At 44.6% G+C, this 26,852-nt stretch overlaps 1 protein-coding gene across 1 annotated transcript in view; it reads left to right on the top strand.

Moving 5' to 3' along the window:
- Positions 1–8,952: 8,952 nt before the first annotated feature.
- Positions 8,953–26,852, top strand: part of LOC121555567 — a 39,017-nt gene continuing 21,117 nt past the window's right edge. Inside the window, 13 exon segments of the mRNA XM_045218813.1 lie at positions 8,953–9,211; positions 13,054–13,317; positions 13,567–13,671; positions 13,966–14,008; positions 14,096–14,171; positions 14,538–14,756; positions 19,806–19,893; positions 20,250–20,363; positions 20,365–20,501; positions 22,793–22,968; positions 23,102–23,215; positions 24,734–24,871; positions 25,073–26,716. Coding sequence (XP_045074748.1) covers positions 9,152–9,211; positions 13,054–13,317; positions 13,567–13,671; positions 13,966–14,008; positions 14,096–14,171; positions 14,538–14,756; positions 19,806–19,893; positions 20,250–20,363; positions 20,365–20,501; positions 22,793–22,968; positions 23,102–23,215; positions 24,734–24,871; positions 25,073–26,716 — 3,178 coding nt within the window. The 5' untranslated portion in view covers positions 8,953–9,151.

The following is a 26,852-nucleotide window of genomic DNA, read 5'->3' as shown; positions in this document are numbered from 1 at the left end:
GATAAGATCCAGAGTTTAAAATGTTATGTCTTTATTCCAAATGTGAGTGGACTGTGGACTTGTATATTGTATATCCACAGCATGTCTAGATACTGTAGTTACAGGCACAATCATTGACAAACATGTCATCGATATTATCCATTGACAATTACAGTATGTAAAAATAAATAAATAAAATGTTGTATTGTCACATACACCTCGGAAAGGTGCAGTGAAATGTGTTGTTTTACAGGGTCAGCCATAGTAGTACGGCGCCTCTGGAGCAAATTAGGGTTAAGTGCCTTGCTCAAGGGCACATCGACAGATTTTTCACCTTGTCCGCTCAGGTATTCAAACCAGCAACCTTTTGCTTACTGGCTCAACACTTTAACCGCCTGCTACCTGCCGCCCTATTGACAGACATGTCATCGATACTATTAATTTACAAATATGGATTATCTCCAGTACCACAAGACACACAGATATGAACACTTCTGCAGTAATGTACCACTAATGTACAGATATCACCTTCAATCAATTGGCTTTGGCAGAAGTCCGGTTTAAACTGGATTGAACCTAATTGTAGGCTTGGCCTGCTCCTTCAGCCCAACCACAGTCGATCAATGGGATGACTCCATTCAGCCTGGTCCCAAGCGGTTCAGGTTACAGCATCAGAGCCATCTGTGGGGTATTGATTAGGTTGAAACGTAGAGCTGAAGATAAGCTTACACACTAGAAGACTAAAATACCTACGTGGGCAATACCCATTATAGCTTAGAGTTTAATTCAGTTTAAGAACTAGCCAGTGTAAAGCCCTTTGCACTGCTTTTTTTAAAATCAATGGGTTAGTGTTAGGGGTTTGTATATCAACGTTGCTGAGAGCATTGTGAATGTTCTTTTGAAACGATTTGCATATTCCATTTGGGTGTGTGTGTCTATGTGAATGACTGCAGCCATGAATCTGTGAGTATCTGTGAGAGGATTCATGTTTGTTTGTAAATGTGTTTGTGCGTGGGCATGTGTGAGCCTGCCTGTATATCGCTGTGCAAGCGTGTATGTGTGTGTGTGTGTTTACTGATATCTTTGCCATTCATTTCCTTTAATTTTGACTTTGGGCCAGGTGGGAGGGGTTAATAGGTGGGAGGGGCTTAACACAAACCATGATTCAGCACAGCAGATCACCACGTCCTGCCAGATCTCCTCTGAGAGAGAGCGAGTGCGAGAACTAGAGCGAGCGAGAGAAAGAAGGAGGGAGATGGGAGATAGGAGAGGAGAGGAAGAGAGATAATCTCACTTGGAGCCTGATTAACACTAAACTCCAGGCTAAATCCCACTCACTAAACTCACTCTCAGCACCTACAAAGCATGTTTCTGTTTCTCAGTTCCCCTATAGGGCAAATATGATCCAATGTGCTTAAGGGCCAGTGTTGGTGCTGGGGGATGTGGTTTAGGATGGTGATGGCTGCTACTCAGATTCACACCAACTATGAATGAATGAAGAAATGTCCTCAGCCTGATACCACAGATCGATTACACTGCTTAGTGTTGTGTGTGTGTGTGTGTGTAGGTCTGAGTGAGAGTGAAAGTGTGTGTGTGCGCACTGCAGTCAGTGACATGAGATATCCTAATGAGTCTACATCATCCTGAGAACCTGCGGCATTATACCCCTTCTCCACAAGCTCTGCTCCACACACACACACCCACACAGATAGTTGCACACACCCATGTTGACTCCAATGCTTCCCACAGTTGTGTCAACTTGGCTGGATGTCCTTTGGGTGGTGGACCATTCTTGATACACACAGGAAACTGTTGAGCGTGAAAAACCCAGCAGCGTTGCAGTTCTTTACACAAACCGGTGCGCCTGACACCTACTACCATACCCCGTTCAAAGGCACTTACATTTTTTGTCTTGCCAATTCACCCTCTGAATGGCACACACACCCAATCCATGTCTTAATTGTCTCAAGGCTTAAAAATATTTCTTTAACCTGTCTCCTCCCCTTCATCTACACTGATTTGAAGTGGATCTAACAAGTGACATCAATAAGGGATCATAGCATTCACCTGGATTCCCCTGGTCAGTCTATGTCATGGAAATAGCAGGTGTTCATAATGTTTTGTACACTCTGTATATATGGCTCTGGTAGTAACAACATGGCTACAACGTAACATAACACAGCTAGCATAGCACAGCTGTCCTATAGCATCTTATCCACCCCCCTTTCCTGTCCTATAGCATCTTATCCACCCCCCCTTTCCTGTCCTATAGCATCTTATCCACCCCCCTTTCCTGTCTTATAGCATCTTATCCACCCCCCTTTCCTGTCCTATAGCATCTTATCCACCCCCCTTTCCTGTCCTATAGCATCTTATCCACCCCCCCTGTCCTGTCCTATAGCATCTTATCCACCCCCCCTTTCCTGTCCTGTACTATAGCATCTTATCCACCCCCCCTTTCCTTTCCTGTCCTATAGCATCTTATCCACCCCCCTTTCCTGTCTTATAGCATCTTATCCACCCCCCTTTCCTGTCCTATAGCATCTTATCCACCCCCCCCTTCCCTTTCCTGTCCTATAGCATCTTATCCACCCCCCTCCCTTTCCTGTCCTATAGCATCTTATCCACCCCCCCTCCCTTTCCTGTCCTATAGCATCTTATCCAACCCCCCCCTTCCCTTTCCTGTCCTATAGCATCTTATCCACCCCCCTCCCTTTCCTGTCCTATAGCATCTTATCCACCCCCCTCCCTTTCCTGTCCTATAGCATCTTATCCACCCCCCCTCCCTTTCCTGTCCTATAGCATCTTATCCAACCCCCCCCTTCCCTTTCCTGTCCTATAGCATCTTATCCACCCCCCCTCCCTTTCCTGTCCTATAGCATCTTATCCAACCCCCCCCTTCCCTTTCCTGTCCTATAGCATCTTATCCACCCCCCCTTTCCTGTCCTATAGCATCTTATCCACCCCCCTCCCTTTCCTGTCCTATAGCATCTTATCCACCCCCTCCCTTTCCTGTCCTATAGCATCTTATCCACCCCCCTCCCTTTCCTGTCCTATAGCATCTTATCCAACCCCCCCTTCCCTTTCCTGTCCTATAGCATCTTATACAACCGCCCCCCCTCCCTTTCTTTAGTCATAAGTGCATCCCAAATGGCACCCTATTCCCTACAAACTGCACTACTTGTGACCAGGGCCCACAGTCCCGTAGGGGACTATAAAGGAATAGGGTGCCATTTGGAACGCAGCCTCTGAGATGGTCGGAGCATCTGACGTGCACCTGACCCAACAGCTGAACACATTGCTCACCCATATCTGCAGGGCGATCTTTATCTCTGGCAGCTAGTTAGCCTAATGATGGTTGATTTATACAGTAGTAATGATGGTTGATTTATACAGTAGTAATGATGGTGGTGATGACAGCTGGCCTACTGGAGGTAGAACATGATAGAAATGTAAGACATTATAGGGCCTCTATGCACTATGGAAAAGGGATTTCACAGTCTAAACAGTGTTGACTGACGGTGTTTGACAATTAATACAGTAGTAATTATGGTTGAGTTATACAGTAGTAATCATGGTTGAGCTATACAGTAGTAATCATGGTTGAGTTATACAGTAGTAATCATGGTTGAGCTATACAGTAGTAATCATGGTTGAGTTATACAGTAGTAATCATGGTTGATGGATGGGACAGTTGGTATGCGTCCCAAATGGCACCCTATTCCCATAGGGTTCTGGTCAAAGGTAATGCCCTATATAGGGAATAAGGTGCCATTCAGGACACACATTTGACCTATTGGATTCTATAGGCTAAATTTAAATTATAGAACTATAGTAGGCCTGACCTCATTTAGTCGACTTGTCGATTGTTTGATGGATATACTGTTGGTCGCCCGAGATTTCTCTAGTCCAGCAGTAGCAAAACAAATCTATAATTCAGGTTGTTAAAGACACCTGTCTGATTCACGCCTGTCTGAGTGGACTAATCCATTGTGGAGGCCGTGGGGAAGGCACAGTCCATCACTCTAAGACATGCTACTGAAATTGTATATGGTTAAGGACAATGGTGCAACACTAATAAAAATAATATTATCTTATTACAGATGCGCTTTCTCTGTCGCTGTCCCCAGTTCTGAAACACCAGTGCGCTGTTGAATTGGCGCCTTTTCCTAGACCATTTTGCTAAGTGCATAATAGCTAAGTTAACCAGCATATTTGTGTTGAGAACAATGCGGCGGAGGCAGCAGCGGAGTTAGGAGATGAGAAAACAGCCCTTGCCTTAATTGTCCAAGAAAAGTGAGGAGAGCGGAAACCCCAACTTAATTAGGTCTATAATCTATAGCCTAACTGTTAAATGTGCCTGGCTTTATAAGTCATCCATATATATTTACAGAAATAAGACAGATCCTGCTTCTGTTGCCTGTTTGAGTGTTTGTTTAATAGCCTACTGATTCCTTGAGCAACAAGCCTCACGCAACCACAACATGTCGGATAAACAATACTTATAATAATAAGTAATATCATTATCATTAGTAGGCTTAGTATAGCAGCCTGGTAAAACCAACATCCAGCTGTTGGCCTAAGAGCACATCCTGTTTAGTCTTAATACCGTAACTTAGGCCTATATTTCAATATCTTATATAGGCTACTGTATCAATCAATCATTCATTCGTTCATGCCGTCACACAGCACACAAGTCATTCATGATTTGAAATGCAATCAAGCATTTTAGTTTAAAAAATAAAATGACAAAGCAACCCTTTAATAATTAGCGTAAACAATAACTAACTAAATCGTTGCATTTCTGCAATTCCATTCATGAATGCATGCAACTTTTTTTTGTCTTTGCTGTAATAAAGGCTTTACAAAAATAAAGACTTACAACAGACTCTCTGGTACGCTTATAATATATTTAGTGTTGTTTACATTGTTCCAACCGGTCAGAAAAATTATATTGTAATCTATACAGCACCTGTTTGGCACACATAATATGCACGCAGCGCTTGCTCCTAACCTTCTTTTTCTTGATCTCCAGTATTTTACACAACCAGTCAAATGTATTCCACACATCTGACTTCCCCTTTACCTCCTGAGCAACCAGTAAACATTCCCCCGTTTCGAGTTTATTTGTCACGTCGTCTGCATCCATTTTGCTGCCACATGTGTTACGGCGTTCAGAGTTTGTTATAACCAATTTATTGATGTGATTATGAAATGCAATAGGTCAGGCCTATTGATCACGTGCATGCGATGCATACGTGTCAAATAAAGAGAGCAAGGGTTGAGGGAATAGGGAATGTTTTTCCTAAACAAATGAGGGATTTCGGTAACAGAACTTCCGCAACATGGACAGCGCGATTCTGTGATGGTCGCTGCAGCAGGGAGGAGAGCAAGACAATGGGTGCTAGTCACACAGTCACTCACTGTAAAAATAAATGTACACAGCGCAGCAAGTCTGAGCCGGCCCGGCACAATCAAATCAATTGCGTTGGGACTCCCTCTAGTCATTTGTGTGTCTTAATTATTTCATCAAACAGTTCGCTTAAAGCATCAGACAAACTCAATGCATATAGTTGATTTGATTAAAACACTTAGGATTTGTCTATATATGGAAAAATACAAGTTTTAAAATGTCTACCAATCGATTGGTCGAAAGAACAGATGACTCTCGGTCGACCAATTTCTTTTGGGTCGGGGACCTACAGTATAAGAATAAATTATAGGCCAACAGGGAGGGAACCTTGAGTGTGTAAAAATAGCAACAATTTGATGAAGTGTGGCTGAACTGCCATGCTGAGTCTGACTCTAACCAGCTTTGACTGTGTTTGACAATTTCAGTCCACTATCCTTGTATCTCGCCTAAACATAGGATGCCTCCCAAATGCCACCCTATTTCCTATATATTGCTCTACTTTTGACCAGGGCCCTGGTCCAAAGTAGTGCACTACATAGGGAATAGGGTGCCATTTGGGACACAGACACAGTGTGGTTGTGAGAGTCCCTGTTACTTCTCAGGGTGTCTTTTAACAGTCACAACCACCAGGTTAGCAGCTGGACCAGAGCTGCTCAGCTGGCCTTTAGCATAGAATCTAGATGTTACCTAATGAAGACAATGCAGGAGGCAGGCGGGAGGCAGCAGCAGACACAAGCCGTCTCATCTGGTCCATTAACACCATGTCTGTTTCCTGACTATCACCATTGAGATGACGCTACATTAAAAGACCCAGAGGAGATCCTGAGCACTGAGGCGTATACCACGCTGTGTGTGTGTTGACCTAGGGAACAGGCCTATGGGGGGTTGGGGGAAGGGAAGGGAAGAGCTGGATTAGTTAGAGTGCACCACAGTTATTGGTCACTGGACTCAAACAATGGGAGGACTAAAGAGGATTTGGTCTCTGTGGTGCCCCCTCCCCTCCTCTCCTCCTCTCCTCCATACCCCTGCTGTCCCTATAGCTCTGTGTGTGTCACGCACCCCCTGGGGTAAGGACAGCCGTGTGTGTGCAGCTGGAAGATCTGCCACCATGTCTAGCTAAGCGTCTCCCCACCCCGCCCCCCCACTGTATGGTAGACCTAGACATATGATGAACTATTAGCCTACATGTTGGACAATGACAACAACTACCAGCATCAGACTAGCCTAGATGCTAACAGTGGGCTAAGTAGATGCAATCTCTCTTAACACTGTATGGAGGGCTATTAGACATATGCACAATGAACTGCTATGATCTAACACAAGTACGCTGATGCTGCTGCCAGTCTTTCAAGGACAGCCTCACAACTGCAGCCAAGCTCACGTAGTGAAGTGAAGTGAACACAATAACTGTCCATTTACTTCTCAGAAGCCCGGTATGTCCTGTGAATTTCTAAACCAATTTAGTAGTGATGCATTGTCATGCAATGTTCCATTGGGACATCTTGGCCCAGCGTGTGAAGCCGGCAGGGCCACAGCGGTTGGATGAAAGAGCCGTGTTGGGTTTAGTGCTGAGGATGATACTGACTGGCGCTGTATTAATGGACCTCCAGGCTGCTACAGAGCAGAAACACTCCATTGTGTGTGTTGTTAATGAGCCTCTGGTAGACACACACTGTGGTGAGCTGCCTGTCTCTCAAGAGGTCCTCCCAGACACACACACACACACACTCATTCAACAAGAGGTGCCATTGTGCAGTGGAGTGGGATACACTCAGAACTCCATATGAAAAAGAGAGAGTGTGTGTTTTAGAGAGCATGTAGTCTGTGGGTGGAATATTTGATCAAGTACTCCAGTCTGAGAAAGCATAGTAGTAGCTCATGCTATAGAATGGCACCGCTGCATCACTGTTGACTGTCCGTAATCATGTCTTGCATGTGTGTATATTGCTGTGCATTATCCAACACGACAACACGCATGACCTTTCTTTTTCCTGTCCCTGACCCCTCCATGTCATGTTCTCCTTGCAGTGTACCATGACGACAGAGGCTAGCGCGGTGGGCGAGGCGGACACAGAGGGCAAGCCGAAGCCCAGCGTAGCAGAGGCAGATGTAAAACCGGAGAACAAGCAGAGCCCAGAGCCAGAAGCAGCAGCAGCGGAGCCAGAGCGGGAGAAGCCCAGCCAGAAGGCCCAGGAGCAGGCCTCAGAGCCTGGCCCCACAGAGAGCCCTACCTCCCCCACCACCACCACAGCTGAGGAGGAGCAGCTAGTGAAGCCCCGCCAGCGCACCTCAGCCGGCCGGGGCCTCTCACGCCTATTCTCCTCCTTCCTCAAGCGGCGCTCGCAGTGCACAGACGTAGAGTGGGCTGAGGTCGAGAAGGCAGAGAAGGAGACTAAGGAGAAAGAGAAGGCAGAGGCTGGAGCAAAGGAGGAAAGGTTAGAGCAGGCCAAGGGGGAGGAGAAGAAAAAAGCAGAGGAAAGGGGGGAGAAGAAAGAAGTGCTGAAAAAAGAGGAGGAAAAGGTTGAGAAGCAAGAGGAGGAAGAGGCAGCAAAGAAAGAGGCAGTGAAGAAGAAGAGAGAGGAGGAAGAGGCAGCAAAGAAAGCAGAGAAGAAGAAGAAAGAGGAGGAAGAGGCAGCAAAGAAAGCAGAGAAGAAGAAGAGAGAGGAGGAAGAGGCAGCAAAGAAAGCAGAGAAGAAGAAGAGAGAGGAGGAAGAGGCAGCAAAGAAAGAGTCAGTGAAGAAGAAGAAAGAGGAGGAAGAGGCAGCAAAGAAAGAGGCAGTGAAGAAGAAGAAAGAGGAGGAAGAGGCAGCAAAGAAAGCAGAGAAGAAGAAGAAAGAGGAGGAAGAGGCAGCAAAGAAAGCAGAGAAGAAGAAGAGAGAGGAGGAAGAGGCAGCAAAGAAAGCAGAGAAGAAGAAGAAACAGGAGGAAGAGGCAGCAAAGAAAGCGAAGAAGAAAGAGGAGGAAGAGGCAGCAAAGAAAGCGAAGAAGAAAGAGGAGGAAGAGGCAGCAAAGAAAGCGAAGAAGAAAGAGGAGGAAGAGGCAGCAAAGAAAGCGAAGAAGAAAGAGGAGGAAGAGGGAGCAAAGAAAGCGAAGAAGAAAGAGGAGGAAGAGGCAGCAAAGAAAGCGAAGAAGAAAGAGGAGGAAGAGGTAGCAAAGAAAGCAGAGAAGAAGAAAGAAGAGGAAGCGGTAACGAAGAAAGAGGCAGAGCAGAAGAAACAAGAGGAGGGAGAGGCAGCAAATAAAGCAGAGGAGGAGGAAGAGGCAGCAAAGAAAGCAGAGGAGGAGGAAGAGGCAGCAAAGAAAGCAGAGGAGGAGGAAGAGGCAGCAAAGAAAGCAGAGGAGGAGGAAGAGGCAGCAAAGAAAGCAGAGGAGGAGGAAGAGGCAGCAAAGAAAGCAGAGGAGGAGGAAGCGGCAGCAAAGAAAAAGGAGGAGGTGGAAGCGGCAGCAAAGAAAGACGAGGAGGAGGAAGAGGCAGCAAAGAAAGCAGAGAAGAAGAAGAAAGAGGAGGAAGAGAAGAAGAAAGGGGGGGAAAAGACAACGAAAAAAAAACAAAGGGGGAAGAAGAAAGAGAAGGAGAAGGGGAAGAAGGAGGAGGAGAATAAAGAGGTAAAGAAGAAAGAGGAGGGGAAGGGGAAGAAGAAACGGAAGGGCAAAAAGAAAGCAGTGGAGCCGTCCACAACAGAGGTGCAGGTGAAAGCCCCCATCGCTGCCCCGGAGCCAGAGCTCAGAGCGGAGGCAGAGGGGGAGGCTGAACAGGAGATGCAGGAGGAGCCTGTAGAGGCCCAGGACCATCACTCCATCAGCAGCGCAGAGACACAGGTGAGTGAGGGAGACAGACAGTGAACTTCTCACCTAGGGCATGGGTGCACAACTCTGTTCCTTGGGGAACGCTATCCTGCAGTTTTTTTGTTCTGATTTAGATTGTGGGAGAACAGCTTTTGCAGTGCGCAAAAAAAAAGAAAATACAGAATTATATCTATACTGAACAAAATATAAACGCAACATGTAAAGTGTTGATCCAATGTTTCATGAGCTGAAATAAAAGATCCCAGAAATGTTCCATATGCACAAAAAGCGTATTTTTCTCAAATGTTATGCACAAATTTGTTTACATCCCTGATAGTGAGCATTTCTCCTTTGCCAAGATAATTCATCCACCTGACAGGTGTGGTATAATCAAGAAGTTGATTAAAGAGCATGATCATTACAAAGGTGCACCTTGTGCTGGGGACATTAAAAGGCCACTCTAAAATGTGCAGTTTTGTCACACAACACAATGCCACAGATGTCTCAAATTTTGAGGGAGCGAGCAGTTGGCATGCTGACTGCAAGAATGTCCACCAAAGCTGTTGCCAAAGAATTGAATGTTCATTTCTCTACCATAAGCCGCCTCCAAAGTCATTTTAGAAAATTTGGCAGTACGTCCAACCGGCCTCACAACCGCAGCTACGTGTAACCACGCCAGCCCAGGACCTCCCCATCTGGCTTCTTCACTGTTGGGATCGTCTGAGACCAGCCACTCGGACAGCTGATGAAACTGAGGAGTATTTCTGTCTGTAATAAATCTCTTTTGTGGGGAAAAACTAATTCTGATTGGCTCGGCCTGGCTCCCAGTGGGTGGGCCTGGCTCCCAAGTGGATGGGCCTATGCCCTCCCAGGCCCACCCATGTCTGCGTCCCTGCCCAGTCATGTGAAATCCATAGATTATGGCCTAATGAATTTATTTCAATTGATTTCCTTTAATGAACTGTAACTGAAATTGTTGCATGTTGCGTTTTATATTTTTGTTCAGTATATTATTAAAAGTGTCAATGAGTTGCCTTCCCATTTTCTTTTACAATGCTGTTATTATTTTGCACATTGAGGGGCTGCTTTGCAGCAGACTGAAGATGTAGGCCAATGAGTCTCAGGTGAGAGACGGGAGTAAAAAATAAATGAAGTGAACATCAAGCACAGAAACTGAAGGAACATGTTACCCAGAGTCTGATCAACAACATAGCATTCAGAGAATAGCTACACTGAAGACACTCAGCGTAGCAGAAGAGAGAGAGAGGTACAGGACAAAACATCAACTCATTTGTAGCTTGAGTAGGGTGGGCTGCTAACTCAGCAGAACTGACTAGGCTGGTCTGTGCTGGTCTAGAGCCCCCTAGATCTAGCCTGTGTTAGGAAAAGTACTGTTTCAAGTAATGCTGTAATAACTTAAGTAACATTGCTGTTACATAGTAATCTAGTACTGACATTTCTGTTATTTTTCAGTTTTTAAACAACTAATTGACCGATGTTGGTTCAATTATTTGAATTCCATTTCATATCGATTTTTTTAGCTTGATGCTCAGTTTGTGTAGAGATAAATCAGATCAAGCCCGAACTATGCGATGTAGTAGGGAGTTGAAGTTTCCAACAGGCCAATATTCTACATATTTTACTGCAGAAAATGTGGTAATTGACTACAATGAACATAATCCATTGCGCACCCACTTACTTGTCCGGTCTCGGTCTGTGTGGAGCAGAGAGGAGAGAGAACAAGTGAGGGGGATAGAAAGCAGTTGCTTTGCGAGGTACACTACCGTTCAAAAGTTTGGGGTCACTTAGAAATGTCCTTGTTTTGCAAAGAAAAAGTCCAGTGTCGGTGTTCTTTTGCCCATCTTAATATTTTTTTTGTATTGGCCAGTCTGAGATATGGCTGTTTCTTTGAAACTCTGCCTAGGTCAGCATCCCAGAGTCGCCTCTTCACTGTTGACATTGAGACTGGTGTTTTGCGGGTAATATTTAATGAAGCTGCCAGTTGAGGACCTGTGAGGCGTCTGTTTCTCAAACTAGACACTCTAATGTATTTGTCCTCTTGCTCAGTTGTGCACCGGGGCCTCCCACTCCTCTTTCTAGTCTGGTTAGAGCCAGTTTGCGCTGTTCTGTGAAGGGAGTAGTACACAGCGTTGTACGAGATCTTCAGTTTCTTGGCAATTTCTCACATGGAATAGCCTTCATTTCTCAGAACAAGAATAGACTGACGAGTTTCAGAAGAAAGTTATTTGTTTCTGGCCATTTTGAACCTGTAATCGAACCCACAATTGCTGATGCTCCAGATACTCAACTGGTCTCAAGAAGGCCAGTTGTATTGCTTCTTTAATCAGCACAACAGTTTTCAGCTGTGCTAACATAATTGCAAAAGGGTTTTCTAATGATCAATTAGCCTTTGAAAATGATAAACTTGGATTAGCAAACAGAACGTGCCATTGGAACACAGGACTGATGGTTGCTGATAATGGGCCTCTGTACGCCTATGTAGATATTCCATAAAAAATCTGCCGTTTCCAGCTACAATAGCCATTTACAACATTAACAATGTCTACACTGTATTTCTGATCAATTTGATGTTATTTTAATTGACAAAAAATGACATTTCTAAGTGACCCCAAACCTTTGAACGGTAGTGTATCTCTAACTGAAAATACATGATCTAAGTGATTGGTTGTTTATTTATTTTGATTTAGCATTTATTTAAACAGGGAGTCACATTGAGATTAAAAATCTATTTTACAAGAGAGCCCTGTATACATTACAATAAAAACAGACTAATAAAACAACATACACATATGTGCATAATACAATATAATTCAGCACACTATAAACAAAACGCAGATTTTCCCAAATCTGTGGAGACTGAAGGGATCTCTAGTGTTATCCATTCCTGAGAACGGGTTTGGTAACTTGTGATTCTTAACTTAATTAACGAAGTTACATATGGAGGGAGTTACTGTAAGATTGCTTTATAAATAAATGAAAGAGAATGCAGCTCTCTTCTTACAGACAGAGAGGTCCAGCCCACTTTTTTATACAGACTATAATGATGAGTCCTAAAATTGTCCCCTGTGATAAAACGTATTGCGGAATGGTAGACTGCGTCCAAGGGTTTCAAAACAGAGGTTGCCGCATGCATGCATGTAGTTGGTATTCAACAGTCCAAAAAGTTTGCCTTATTTACTTTGAAGAACTACTAAAATATTGATTTAGTCAGACAGCATAGGCAGCAGCTCTTTAGAGATGAGATGACTTGGAATGAAATAATAAAGTCATCAAATAAAACAAATGTAATATACACAACAACTGAAATATTTTATTAAAGTAATGTGAAAAAATTATGGTTAATAAGTGATAAGAAGTAATGGGCAGTCACTACCATCATGGGACTTTTATTAATTGTTTTATTCTGTGTTGCAGCATTCAACCCACATAATGCATAGTGCATTTATTACCTAAAACAAATAAATAGAAACCGAAATCAAAAACTGAGATTATTCTTTTTTAAATCAAACCGAAACCGAACCAACCTCAAAAAACACGAATCGCTCAGCACTATAATCAAGGACATCGGAGTTCCAGTGTAGTTGGAAGAGAGAAGAGCGGGATGAAAGTTGTTTGTTATAACACAAGTGGAAGAAGGACTGCCGTGCTTGTTCCACGTGTTATAACAAACATGTTCAGTGCCAAGCTCTTCCCTCTAACACCTACACTGGAAGTCACTTGTCCTTATTTCCTGAGGATAATGACTGCTTTATATTCTGAGTCACTCTGTCTATTACATAAATGTAACTGTCTTTAATTAGAAATGAAACATCCTGACAACATGTCTGTCATATGACCTTTCTGTGACCCCCTAGCCAGCACAGGAGGAGCAGAAGGCGGACACTGAGGTAGAGAAGGAGGCGGTCGTAGAGGAGGTAGAGATGAAAGAAGAAACAGAGGAAGAGCTGGCCGAGCAGATGGAGGAGGTGGGAGAGGCGAACGGAGGGGAGGGGGAGAACACTAACGGAGAAGAGGAGAAGAAGGTGGCAGCAGAGGAGGCCAAACCCTCCAAGCGCCCTCGGATCATGCAGTGTAAAGTCACCCTCCTGGACGGCACTCTGTTTGAGTGTGAGCTCGATGTAAGACACTTCTCAAATACAACGTTGTCTTTTCAGCCTTGTTCTATTATTTTCTACTCTTCATATAATTGCCCATCAACTCTGTTTTTAACTTAATATTTTTAATGCATAGTTGTCAGTACAGCCAGTTATATTTAATCCTTACTGAATGCTTATTTGTGATTGGTTGCGAGTACAACCAGTAATATTTCTTCCTTACTGAATGCTTATTTGTGATTGGTCCCCTCTCTGTCTCCCTGTGTCGTATAGAAACATGCGAAGGGCTCGGATCTGTTTGTGAAGGTGTGTGACCACCTCAACCTGCTGGAGAGAGACTACTGTGGCCTGGCCGTCTGGGATACCCCCACCTCCAGGGTACAGTACTGGTTTAAGAATGGGCTGCTAATCTATGGTGAAGTGGTGAACACTCATCTTAACCTTCCAAGTGAAATGAGGGTAGATTGCATCTCATCTTTGGAGATTTCCTTTGGGAGAGAAAGATATGTTCAGTGAGTGGGTCGTTTTGAGTGGAGTTTGACTGCATGTTCTTGCCCATTAGAGAAACAGTAGCCTATAGGATGGAAGGTGCAGTTTCACCACATAGGGTAAAATTACTTTGTTACAGTACGATGACGTTCATTGAGTCTGTTCTCCCACTGTCATTTACAGACATGGCTGGATGCCTCCAAAGAGATCCGGAAACAGGTGGCAGGTGGGTGATGTCATCCTATATGATGATGTAAATAAACTTTTCTAACGCAAATTGCCAACAGTACTCACTCTGTATTTTCGTCTCCAGATTATACATACGAGTTCACTTTCAACGTGAAGTTCTACCCTCCTGATCCAGCTCAGCTCACAGAAGACCTCACCAGGTTAGTCTACATACACATCTACTATATCTGCCGTTAAATCAATTTCAGGGTGTCAGTGGTTAACTCCCTCCCTCCTCTCTCTCCCTTCACCCTCCCCTCCCCTCTCTCTCTCTCTTTATTTCTCTCTCTCTCGCTCTCTCTCTCTCTCTCTCTCTCTTTCTTTCCCTTAACCCCACCCTTTCTCTCTCCCCCTTCACCACCCTCTCTCTCTCTCTCTCTCTCTCTCTCTCTCTCTCTCTGTCCCTCCACCCCCTCTCTCTCTCCCTCTCTCTCCACCCCTCCTCTCTCTCTCGCTCTCTCTCCCTCCTTCTCTCTCTCTCTCTCCCTCCACTCGCCCCCCTCTCTCTCTCTCCCTCCCTCTCCCAGGTACTACCTGTGTCTACAGCTGCGTAAGGACATCCTGAGTGGCCTGCTGCCATGCTCCTTTGTGACTCTGGCCATGCTAGGCTCCTACACCGCCCAGTCTGAGCTGGGGGAGTATGACCCAGAGGTCCACAGCTCTAATTACACCAAGGAGCTGAGGCTGGCCCCGGGACAGGGCAAGGAGCTGGAGGACAAGGTCATGGAGTTGCACCGTACATATAGGTAAGAACCAGGAGAGGACCAGACTATATAGTGGAGTAATGTAGAAAAGACCAGGGAGGACCAGACTATATACTGGAGTACTGTAGAAAAGACCAGGGAGGACCAGACTATATACTGGAGTAATGTGGAAAAGACCAGGGAGGACCATACTATATACTGGAGTAATGTAGAAAAGACCAGGGAGCACCAGACTATATGCTGGAGTAATGTAGAAAAGACCAGGGAGAACCAGACTATATGCTGGAGTAATGTAGAAAAGAACAGGGAGGACCAGACTATATACTGGAGTAATGTAGAAAAGACCAGGGAGGACCAGACTATACAGTGAGGGAAAAAAGTATTTGATCCCCTGCTGATTTTGTACGTTTGCCCACTGACAAAGAAATGATCAGTCTATAATTTTAATGGTAGGTTTATTTGAATAGTGAGAGACAGAATAACGACAAAATAATCCAGAAAAACGCATTTAAAAAATGTTATAAATTGATTTGCATTTTAATGAGGGAAATAAGTATTTGACCCCCTCTCAATCAGAAAGATTTCTGGCTCCCAGGTGTCTTTTATACAGGTAACGAGCTGAGATTAGGAGCACACTCTTAAAGGGAGTGCTCCTAATCTCAGTTTGTTACCTGTATAAAAGACACCTGTCCACAGAAGCAATCAATCAATCAGATTCCAAACTCTCCACCATGGCCAAGACCAAAGAGCTCTCCAATGATGTCAGGGACAAGATTGTAGACCTACACAAGGCTGGAATGGGCTACAAGATCATCGCCAAGCAGCTTGGTGAGAAGGTGACAACAGTTGGTGCGATTATTCGCAAATGGAAGAAACACAAAATAACTGTCAATCTCCCTCGGCCTGGGGCTCCATGCAAGATCTCACCTCATGGAGTTGCAATGATCATGAGAACGGTGAGGAATCAGCCCAGAACTACACGGGAGGATCTTGTCAATGATCTCAAGGCAGCTGGGACCATAGTCACCAAGAAAACAATTGGTAACACACTACGCCGTGAAGGACTGAAATCCTGCAGCGCCTGCAAGGTCTCCCTGCTCAAGAAAGCACATATACAGGCCCGTCTGAAGTTTGCTAATGAACATCTGAATGATTCAGAGGAGAACTGGGTGAAAGTGTTGTGGTCAGATGAGACCAAAATCGAGCTCTTTGGCATCAACTCAACTCGCCGTGTTTGGAGGAGGAGGAATGCTGCCTATGACCCCAAGAACACCATCCCCACCGTCAAACATGGAGGTGGAAACATTATGCTCTGGGGGTGTTTTTCTGCTAAGGGGACAGGACAACTTCACCGCATCAAAGGGACGATGGACGGGGCCATGTACCGTCAAATCTTGGGTGAGAACCTCCTTCCCTCAGCCAGGGCATTGAAAATGGGTCGTGGATGGGTATTCCAGCATGACCCAAAACACACGGCCATGGCAACAAAGGAGTGGCTCAAGAAGAAGCACATTAAGGTCCTGGAGTGGCCTAGCCAGTCTCCAGACCTTAATCCCATAGAAAATCTGTGGAGGGAGCTGAAGGTTCGAGTTGTCAAACGTCAGCCTCGAAACCTTAATGACTTGGAGAAGATCTGCAAAGAGGAGTGGAACAAAATCCCTCCTGAGATGTGTGCAAACCTGGTGGCCAACTACAAGAAACGTCTGACCTCTGTGATTGCCAACAAGTGTTTTGCCACCAAGTACTAAGTCATGTTTTGCAGAGGGGTCAACTACTTATTTCCCTCATTAAAATGCAAATCAATGTATAACATTTTTGACATGACTATATACTGGAGTAATGTGGAAAAGACCAGGGAGGACCAGACTATATACTGGAGTACTGTAGAAAAGACCAGGAAGGACCAGACTATATACTGGAGTAATGTAAAAAAGACCAGGAAGGACCAGACTATATGCTGGAGTAATGTAGAAAAGACCAGGGAGGACCAGACTATATGCTGGAGTAATGTGGAAAAGACCAGGGAGGACCAGACTATATACTGGAGTAATGTAGAAAAGACCAGGAAGGACCAGACTATATACTGGAGTAATGTAGAAAAGACCAGGAAGGACCAGACTATATGCTGGAGTAATGTAGAAAAAGACCAGGGAGGACCAGACTATATGCTGGAGTAATGTGGAAAAGACCAGGGAGGACCAGACTATATACTGGAGTAATGTGGAAAAGACCAGGGAGGACCAGACTATATACTGGAGTAATGTAGAAAAGACCAGGAAGGACCAGACTATATACTGGAGTAATGTAGAAAAGACCAGGAAGGACCAGACCATATACTGGAGTAATGTAGAAAAGACCAGGAAGGACCAGACTATATACTGGAGTAATGTAGAAAAGACCAGGAAGGACCAGACTATATACTGGAGTAATGTAGAAAAGACCAGGAAGGACCAGACTATATACTGGAGTAATGTAGAAAAGACCAGGAAGGACCAGACTATATACTGGAGTAATGTAGAAAAGACCAGGAAGGACCAGACTATATGCTGGAGTAATGTGGAAAAGACCAGGGAGGACCAGACTATATACTGGAGTAATGTGGAAAAGACCAGGGAGGACCAGACTATATACTGGAGTAATGTAGAAAAGACCAGGAAGGACCAGACTATATACTGGAGTAATGTAGAAAAGACCAGGAAGGACCAGACCATATACTGGAGTAATGTAGAAAAGACCAGGAAGGACCAGACTATATACTGGAGTAATGTAGAAAAGACCAGGAAGGACCAGACTATATACTGGAGTAATGTAGAAAAGACCAGGAAGGACCAGACTATATACTGGAGTAATGTAGAAAAGACCAGGAAGGACCAGACTATATACTGGAGTAATGTAGAAAAGACCAGGAAGGACCAGACTATATACTGGAGTAATGTAGAAAAGACCAGGAAGGACCAGACTATATGCTGGAGTAATGTAGAAAAGACCAGGGAGGACCAGACTATATGCTGGAGTAATGTGGAAAAGACCAGGGAGGACCAGACTATATACTGGAGTAATGTGGAAAAGACCAGGGAGGACCAGACTATATACTGGAGTAATGTAGAAAAGACCAGGAAGGACCAGACTATATACTGGAGTAATGTAGAAAAGACCAGGAAGGACCAGACCATATACTGGAGTAATGTAGAAAAGACCAGGAAGGACCAGACTATATACTGGAGTAATGTAAAAAAGACCAGGAAGGACCAGACTATATACTGGAGTAATGTAGAAAAGACCAGGAAGGACCAGACTATATACTGGAGTAATGTAGAAAAGACCAGGAAGGACCAGACTATATACTGGAGTAATGTAGAAAAGACCAGGAAGGACCAGACTATATGCTGGAGTAATGTAGAAAAAGACCAGGGAGGACCAGACTATATGCTGGAGTAATGTAGAAAAGACCAGGGAGGACCAGACTATATACTGGAGTAATGTAGAAAAGACCAGGAAGGACCAGACTATATACTGGAGTAATGTAGAAAAGACCAGGAAGGACCAGACTATATACTGGAGTAATGTAGAAAAGACCAGGAAGGACCAGACTATATACTGGAGTAATGTAGAAAAGACCAGGAAGGACCAGACTATATACTGGAGTAATGTAGAAAAGACCAGGAAGGACCAGACTATATACTGGAGTAATGTAGAAAAGACCAGGAAGGACCAGACTATATGCTGGAGTAATGTAGAAAAGACCAGGGAGGACCAGACTATATGCTGGAGTAATGTAGAAAAGACCAGGGAGGACCAGACTATATACTGGAGTAATGTAGAAAAGACCAGGAAGGACCAGACTATATACTGGAGTAATGTAGAAAAGACCAGGAAGGACCAGACCATATACTGGAGTAATGTAGAAAAGACCAGGAAGGACCAGACTATATACTGGAGTAATGTAGAAAAGACCAGGAAGGACCAGACTATATACTGGAGTAATGTAGAAAAGACCAGGAAGGACCAGACTATATACTGGAGTAATGTAGAAAAGACCAGGAAGGACCAGACTATATACTGGAGTAATGTAGAAAAGACCAGGAAGGACCAGACTATATGCTGGAGTAATGTAGAAAGACCAGGGAGGACCAGACTATATGCTGGAGTAATGTAGAAAAGACCAGGGAGGACCAGACTATATGCTGGAGTAATGTGGAAAAGACCAGGGAGGACCAGACTGTATACTGGAGTAATGTGGAAAAGACCAGGGAGGACCAGACTATATGCTGGAGTAATGTAGAAAAGACCAGGAAGGACCAGACTATATACTGGAGTAATGTAGAAAAGACCAGGAAGGACCAGACTATATACTGGAGTAATGTAGAAAAGACCAGGAAGGACCAGACTATATGCTGGAGTAATGTAGAAAAGACCAGGGAGGACCAGACTATATGCTGGAGTAATGTAGAAAAGACCAGGGAGGACCAGACTATATGCTGGAGTAATTTGGAAAAGACCAGGGAGGACCAGACTATATACTGGAGTAATGTGGAAAAGACCAGGAAGGACCAGACTATATACTGGAGTAATGTAGAAAAGACTAGGGAGGACCAGACTATATACTGGAGTAATGTGGAAAAGACCAGGGAGGACCAGACTATATACTGGAGTACTGTAGAAAAGACCAGGAAGGACCAGACTATATACTGGAGTAATGTAGAAAAGACCAGGAAACCAGACCATATACTGGAGTAATGTAGAAAAGACCAGGAAGGACCAGACTATATACTGGAGTAATGTAGAAAAGACCAGGAAGGACCAGACCATATACACACCATAAACATGTTATCATGTAGCTGATAAACTGCTATGGTGTGATAACTTCCACTTGTTCTCACGTAGTTGCTAACTTGCACCCTTACATGTTACCATTTGAGTCATTTAGGAGAAGCTTTTATCCAGAGCGACTTACAGTAGTGAGTGCATACGTTTTTGTACTGGTCCCCTGTGGGAATCGAACACACAACCCTGGTGTTGCAAGCACCATGCTCTACCAACTGAGCTACACGGGACCTGTTTACATGTACCCATCTCTCTGTTTGTCTCCAGGTCCATGAGTCCAGCCCAGGCAGATATGTTGTTTCTGGAGAATGCCAAGAAGCTGTCTATGTATGGAGTGGATCTGCACCAAGCCAAGGTACACTTTACAATGTTCTGTAATAAACTGTCAATCTAGGACTTGAACAGTTCTATCTATAGAAGGAACTTTTTAATATATATTTTTTAAGAGCGGTCAGAAAAAGTAGTAAACTATCAAATCAAAGTGCATGATTTGGGAATAGATTTTTTATTTCAAAATTGCTGTCAAGCTGTCATCATCAAACAAGAGATTAATCTGTGCTGCTCAAAGTGTAGCAGAGGCTGCCTCCTAGTGGCATGCTGCTGCAAGTGCAGGAGTCACAATGATGGAAAGATGCCTATAGCGTCTATGATGAGGATATATAGAAAATATTGATAATCTTTACTGAATGTACTTTTTCTGCATGCTCACAGGATCTTGAGGGTGTGGACATCACGCTAGGGGTGTGTTCTGGTGGTCTCATGGTATACAAGGACAAGCTGAGGATCAATCGTTTCCCCTGGCCCAAAGTCCTCAAGATCTCCTACAAAGCGAAGCAGCTTCTTCATCAAGATCCGTCCCTCTGAGCAAGAACAGTACGAGAGCACAATTGGCTTCAAGCTGCCCAACTACAAGGCCTCCAAGAGGCTGTGGAAGGCCTCAGTGGAACACCATACCTTCTTCAGGTGAGAAAGCCACTCACCCTCAGTGATGCTGTGGTGAACAAATAGGTGGTGGGTAAACCGTGATCGCCGTTCGCGGTGAGTAAAATCATTTCCCTATACTTTCAGTTGAAAAAATGAATGGAACTATATATTGAGACTGTTTAGGGCCAAAAATAAGGGGTTAAATACATGTGTATATATAAAATAAAATAAAATAATACAAATCCTGATCTTTCAGAACAAACTTCCTTTTCATTTATTTTTTTTTGGGGGGGGACTATCTGTTGTTCCATGTAGTGAATCTGTTATTCAATGCGTTTGTATGGGATAATAGCAGAAAGGCCAAATACACATTTTCATCAAATAATTAATTAATAAAAAATATATATACTTCAAGGGGTCTTAAAATTCAAAATCAAATAGCAAAAATGATCCTTGGTATGACCTTCTTTAAAACAATTCCATATAGCTTAGTAGACCCCCCCCCCCCCATTCCCCCGGCTTAGACTGGGCTTAGACTGTAATGGGCTAATAATATTATCTTTAAGAACTAACAATCAGCTAAACAAAAACTAGACAGTCAGGGAGAATTGAAAAATCCAAAAACAATTCATTTAACAGTAGAGATTTTGTTATGTTTGAGCAAAAGAACACAGCATTAGCCATTGCAAAATGCATAGGATTGCAGGAAATTTGCTTTTAAATGGCAAAATATTCTCTCTGTTCCATTGCAGAATATGTAGTATCGTAGGAAATTTGCTTTAAAACTGCAACCTTTTTAGCTCCATGGCAAAATGTGTAGAATTGCAGGAAGTTAGCTTTGTCTCTTAGTGCCATGGAGAAATTTGTAGAATTTGAAGGAAATTGGCTCACAAATACAAAAGTTTCTCTACACCGCCAACATGGGGGCCTCTAAAATGTTCAGCTGAGCCAACGTGCGTTAACCCTCCACTACACCACTACACCCTGCTTCCAACTAACAAGTTACCCTTAACCACAGATCTAGGATCAGATTATCCTACAAACCCAATCCTGACCTTAACCATTAGGACGTTAAAACAATATCTGATCCCATATCAGTGGTTACGGGCTGGCAACTTCTACCTACTCTACTTCCTGGATCATCTGCCCCATAGAGGTACAATAAAATAGTTCTATTTAATTCTGTCATCTGCCCCCACTACTGCCCGGCAACAGGGGGGCATTCTCAGGTTACCAATCCCTCATGCCTTCTAATTGGCTAATTGGCCCCTGCAGCATAACCTTTCTGAGAGTAACTATATTAGCCATGATGGTAGTCTACCTCCAGCTACAGTGCCGTGACAAAGTATTTGCCCCCTTTCTGATTTTCTATATTTTTGATACGGAATGTTATCAGTCCTTCAACCAAAACCTAATATTAGATCAAGGGAAGCTGAAAAAGGAAAAAGAAGTATACTTATTTTATTTATTTCATTAACAAACTAATGCAACACCCAATTCCCCTGTGTGAAAAAGTAATTGCCCCCTTACGCTCAATAACTGCTTGTGCCACCTTTAGCTGCAATGACTGCAACCAAATGCTTCTTGTAGTTGTTGATCAGTCTCTCACATCGCTGTGGAGGAATTTTGTCCACTCTTGCATGCAGAACTGGTTGTAGTGTGATGGTTTGGGGATGCTTTGCTGCCTCAGGACCTGGACGACAAATGTCGCTGAGTTAAAGCAGTTCCGCATGGAAGAGTGGACAAAATTCCTCCACAGCGATGTGAGAGACTGATCAACAACTACAGGAAGCGTTTGGTTGGCATCATTGCAGCTAAAGGTGGCACAACCAGTTATTGAGTATAAGGGGGCAATTACTTTTTCACAAAGGGACATTGGGTGTTGCATAACTTTGTTTATGAAATAAATGAAATAAGCATGTAATTGTTGTGTTATTTGTTCACTCAGGTTCCCTTGATCTAATATTAGGTTTTGGTTGAAGATCTGATAACATTCAGTATCAAAAATATGCAAAAGTAGAGAATATTAGAAAGGGGGCAATAACTTTTTCACAGCACTGTACGGGACAAGTCAGTCATACAGGAGAAGCTCTGGATTAAGATGGTTAAGGTAACATGTGATTGGTCTAAATCACCTGGCAGTGTGACATTGGACAGACATTACTAAGCTTTTATTAAAGCTGGAGTTTGGCTGGCCCAGTGATGTGATTTATTGATTTATCACATCACTGGGCAAGCTATTATCATGACCTATGAAACCAAATCATTATAACAAGCACATAGTAGCGTGTCTAGAAACTGTGAGTGACTGTGTGATTCTTCTCCCCCAGGGTGTCTTCCGTGGAGCCCCCGTCGTCCCGCTCCAGGTTCCTGGCACTGGGGTCAAAGTTCAGGTACAGCGGCCGTACCCAGGCCCAGACCCGCCAGGCCAGTTCCATGATCGACCGGCCCGCCCCACGCTTCACACGGTCCGCCAGCAAGAGGCTGTCCCGCACCATCGACGAAGGTACGCGCGCGTTTGTGTGTGGTGCGTATGCGTTTATTACAGTATGTCGTTTTTGTGTGTGTGGGAATGTGTGTTCGTGCCAGTGCACACAACTTCAGGATCAGTCCCTCACTAACTTGTCTCACTCTTGTAGCTGGAGATGATGATCTCCAAGGCTCGCAGCTCTCTGCTAGCCCAAACAAGACCGAGGATGACGATAGGTTCCTCACTCTGGGGTCTGACCAACCCCAGCCCTTCTTTTCACCAGGTAGCCTATCAGGAACCGTGTGGATCATCATTGGAGTTTTGACTCAGCTTACAATGAGCAACCTCAGTTCGGCCTTGCTAGAGAACTACATGCTTTAGTTTTGAAAGAGCTTGATCTAACCCTGCGCTTCTGTCAGTCCTCTCGTCATCTCATTTGCTCCAACCCTTACGCTGATCTCAGGCCAGCTTGGGTCAACGTTGGTGACTCACCAAGGGCAGCTCAGAATGACCTGTCAATCAATCACAGCTACAGTTACATTGATGCTCCATTCACCTCTAACAGCTTATGACTGACTAACAGCAGCTTCAGAGATCTTGAGTCTTTTGCCCGTGTTGTGTTGCTTGTTAAAGAGAGCTTTCAGTTCTTTGGCCCCGTTGTGTTGCTTGTTAAAGAGAGCCTTCAGTTCTTTGGCCCCGTTGTGTTGCTTGTTAAAGAGAGCCTTCAGTTCTTTGGCCCCGTTGTGTTGCTTGTTAAAGAGAGCCTTCAGTTCTTTGGTTCATGTTGTGTTGCTTGTTAAAGAGATCCTTCAGTTCTTTGGTCCTTGTTGTGTTGCTTGTTAAAGACAGCCTTCAGTTCTTTGGTCCGTGCTTGATGATGGACATCATTGTGTCCAGGAGACTGCCGTTCCTGTTCTTGGAACTAAACGGCTAGCTCTGCAGATCTCAGAATTGCGTGGTAGTCTCATACTAACTTAATTTGCTATCTGCCTGCCAGATACATTGAATTCCATGTGCTTACTAAATCAGTGAGCGTTGCTCTGAAAGCCCCTGAAATGTTGACCTTCAGCTACTGACCTGTGGAGGGGAGCTTTTCCTTACTCTCTCCTCCATTTTAACCTCACAATTAACTCATACAGTAACACCATCACCTCATGTTCTATCAACAGACAGAGGGGGGAGACTTTCTCTGTGGAGACTTCCACTCAGAGCTGGGATGATGACAAGTCCGTCCAGACAGTCACACAGACATGGCAGGAGACTGAGACAGGCCAGACGGTCAGTCGGACGGTCAGTCAGAAATGGCAGGGATGGGTGTCTGAGGAACAGCAGCAGGGGAGACAGGAGGAAGTTAAAGAGGAGGATTGGTTTGTCCTGCTGGGTAGACGACCTTCCCTTCCCTATGTCCCCTACCCCATGATGAAACCGCCAGGTATCTGTTGTTAACCTCATTCTGTACCTGGTGTAGCTGTGGTATAGCTGATGTCACTGTGCATCCTCGCTTTGACAATGAATCCTCCGTTGAGGTGTGCTTTAGAAGTTGAATGTGATGGAAGGTGAATCTGCTAAGCTTGCCACCGGCCATGATTACATCTTTCAAGATGTTTCTCTGTCATGTATTGGCTTATATTTAATGTTGCTATCCTATCACTGGTGCTTGGCCCTCATTGGTGTAGAGCTGTGACACTGTGGTAAGTATGATTTGCCGATGATGCTCTGTTTGCAGTGTGCTCACATGCTACGTTATCTTCCTATGTGTAAGGGATCCGCTCAGTTCTAAATGTTTCTGTGATGTCCTCAGTCAAATACCGCTCTGCCAAGGTGGTAAAGGTAGCCAAGGCCGACATTCTACAGAGGCTGCTACAACCAAGGCAGGAACAAAGGGATGACTGGTTCATGCAACTGGACCACAGCTTTGAGTTTGCAGACACACCTCCATGTGAGTTCTCATACTACATACATTCACTACCTGTTGTACATTAGCACAGAAATATAGAGTTTTGCAGAACAGACACGATTGTCTGTCTGGTAGAACAGGGAATCGTCATTTCTGTCTGCAACATTCTGAACGTTTCACCTCACTGAATAGGCTACACTCCTGTTCTTCCCATACTGATAACCCCAATCTGCCCCTCCTCAGTCTCTCCCCCAGTCTCCCTGGAGAAGAAGGAGACTAGGCAGGAGAGGAGGGAGGAGGTGATCAAGAGGCTCCAGGGAGGAGTGTTCCTGGTGGAGAAGCTGAGGGAGGTGGAGGTGTTGGAGGAGAGACTGAGGGAGGTGAAGGTTCTGGAAGAACGGCTGCAGGAGGTGGAAGAGCTGGAGGAGAGGATACAGGAGGAGGTGGAGGCCAGGCAGCAACAGGAGGAGGAGGAGGGAGGGGTAGAACAGGAGGAGGGGGAGGTAGAGGCAGCAGAAGAGAATGTGGAGGAAGTAGATGAGTTGGAGGAGCAGATAAAGGAGGTGTTTCTCAAAGGGTTGCTGCCAGATGAGTCAGGGGAAGATGAGGGACTAAAAGAGGAGAGTATGGAACAGGCAGAGGAATCGGAGGAAGGGTGGTCAAATGTCATGAGCACCTCCTCTGTGGTTCGGAGAGTAGGGCGGAGGACCCAGAATAGTGTGACTATAGTGAAAGAGATGAGGCAACAAGAAGGAGAGATGGCGGAGGAGACAGTGGAACAGGTGGAGGTTTCAGACGAGGGATTGAAAGAGGGTAAAGGAGGTTTAGAGGAGAGGAAACGACAAGCTTTGAAGGAAGGGTTGCCAGAGGGGCTTGATGAAAGGAGAGGAGAGAAGAGGAAGAAGAAGGTGACTATAGTGACACAGGATGACAGTCTTCCAGATGAACTAGAGCAGAAAGCATCTGAGAAGTTGTCAGAGGACCAGAAAGGGGGGCATTTTTATAAAGAGGGACAACTTATGGTGAAATTCAATGAACTATTCGCGGCAGAGAAGTTAGGGTTACCGATAGTTACGATTCAGCAGAAGATCGCATACGAGGAGTGGCTCCAAGAACAGGAGAAGGTCAGGGAGGAGAAACAGGAGGAGAGAGTGGAACAGGTGAAGGTTTCAGACGAGGGATTGAAAAAGGTGGAAGGAGGTCTAGAGGATAGGATGCGGCAGATGTTGGAGGAAAGGTTGCCAAAGGGAGTTGAAGAAATGAGAGGAGAGCAGACTGTGAAGAAAACCAAGAAAACAGTGAGAATAACAGAAGGAAAGACACAGGATGATCGTCTTCAAGATGAGCTGAGAGCACACGAGAAGACATCAGAGGACCAGATTGGTGGTCATTTTTATAAAGAGGGGCAACTTATGGTGAAATTCTATGCACTATTTGGGGAGGAAGATCATTTGCAGCAGAAGGACACACGAAAGGAGAGGCTCCAAGAACTGAAAGAGGTGGAAGGTTTAGAGGAGAGGATGCGACAGGTTTTGGAGAAAGGGTTGCCAGAGGGGCTTGAGGAAAGGAGAGTTGAGAAAAGCAAGAAAATGGTGAGGATAGTGGAAGAAATGACGAGAACACAAAAGACACTGGAGGAAAAGTCATCAGAGGACATTTTGTCAGAGGAAAAGCTGGGAGATGGTTTCTATACAGAGGGGGAAGTGTTGGTGAAATTCAGAGAGGTGGTGGAGAGGGTTCAACAGAGAATCAGACAAACTGAGAAGCCCCAAGAAGAAGACGAGGAGGTAATGGAAGTGAATATGCAGCCATCCCAGCCAGAAGACAAGGATGATTGGGTTGTTCTGCTGGACAGCCTCCCACAACAGACCCTTTATAAGCCTCCAGGTACGTCCCATCAACCAATTTGGCTTTGCTTCTCCCCATCACCATGGAAACCGTCATGGAAACGCTTGCTTTACCACCACCCACACAATGGCCGACAATTCCATCTCTAACATTCCCTCCGCAAAACTAACCAGCT

The sequence above is a fragment of the Coregonus clupeaformis genome, unplaced genomic scaffold, assembly GCF_020615455.1.
Source record: "Coregonus clupeaformis isolate EN_2021a unplaced genomic scaffold, ASM2061545v1 scaf1819, whole genome shotgun sequence".
Taxonomy (NCBI): Eukaryota; Metazoa; Chordata; class Actinopteri; order Salmoniformes; family Salmonidae; genus Coregonus; species Coregonus clupeaformis.
Note: the sequence above shows the minus strand (reverse complement) of the source record. Positions and strands in the feature narration are given on the sequence as shown.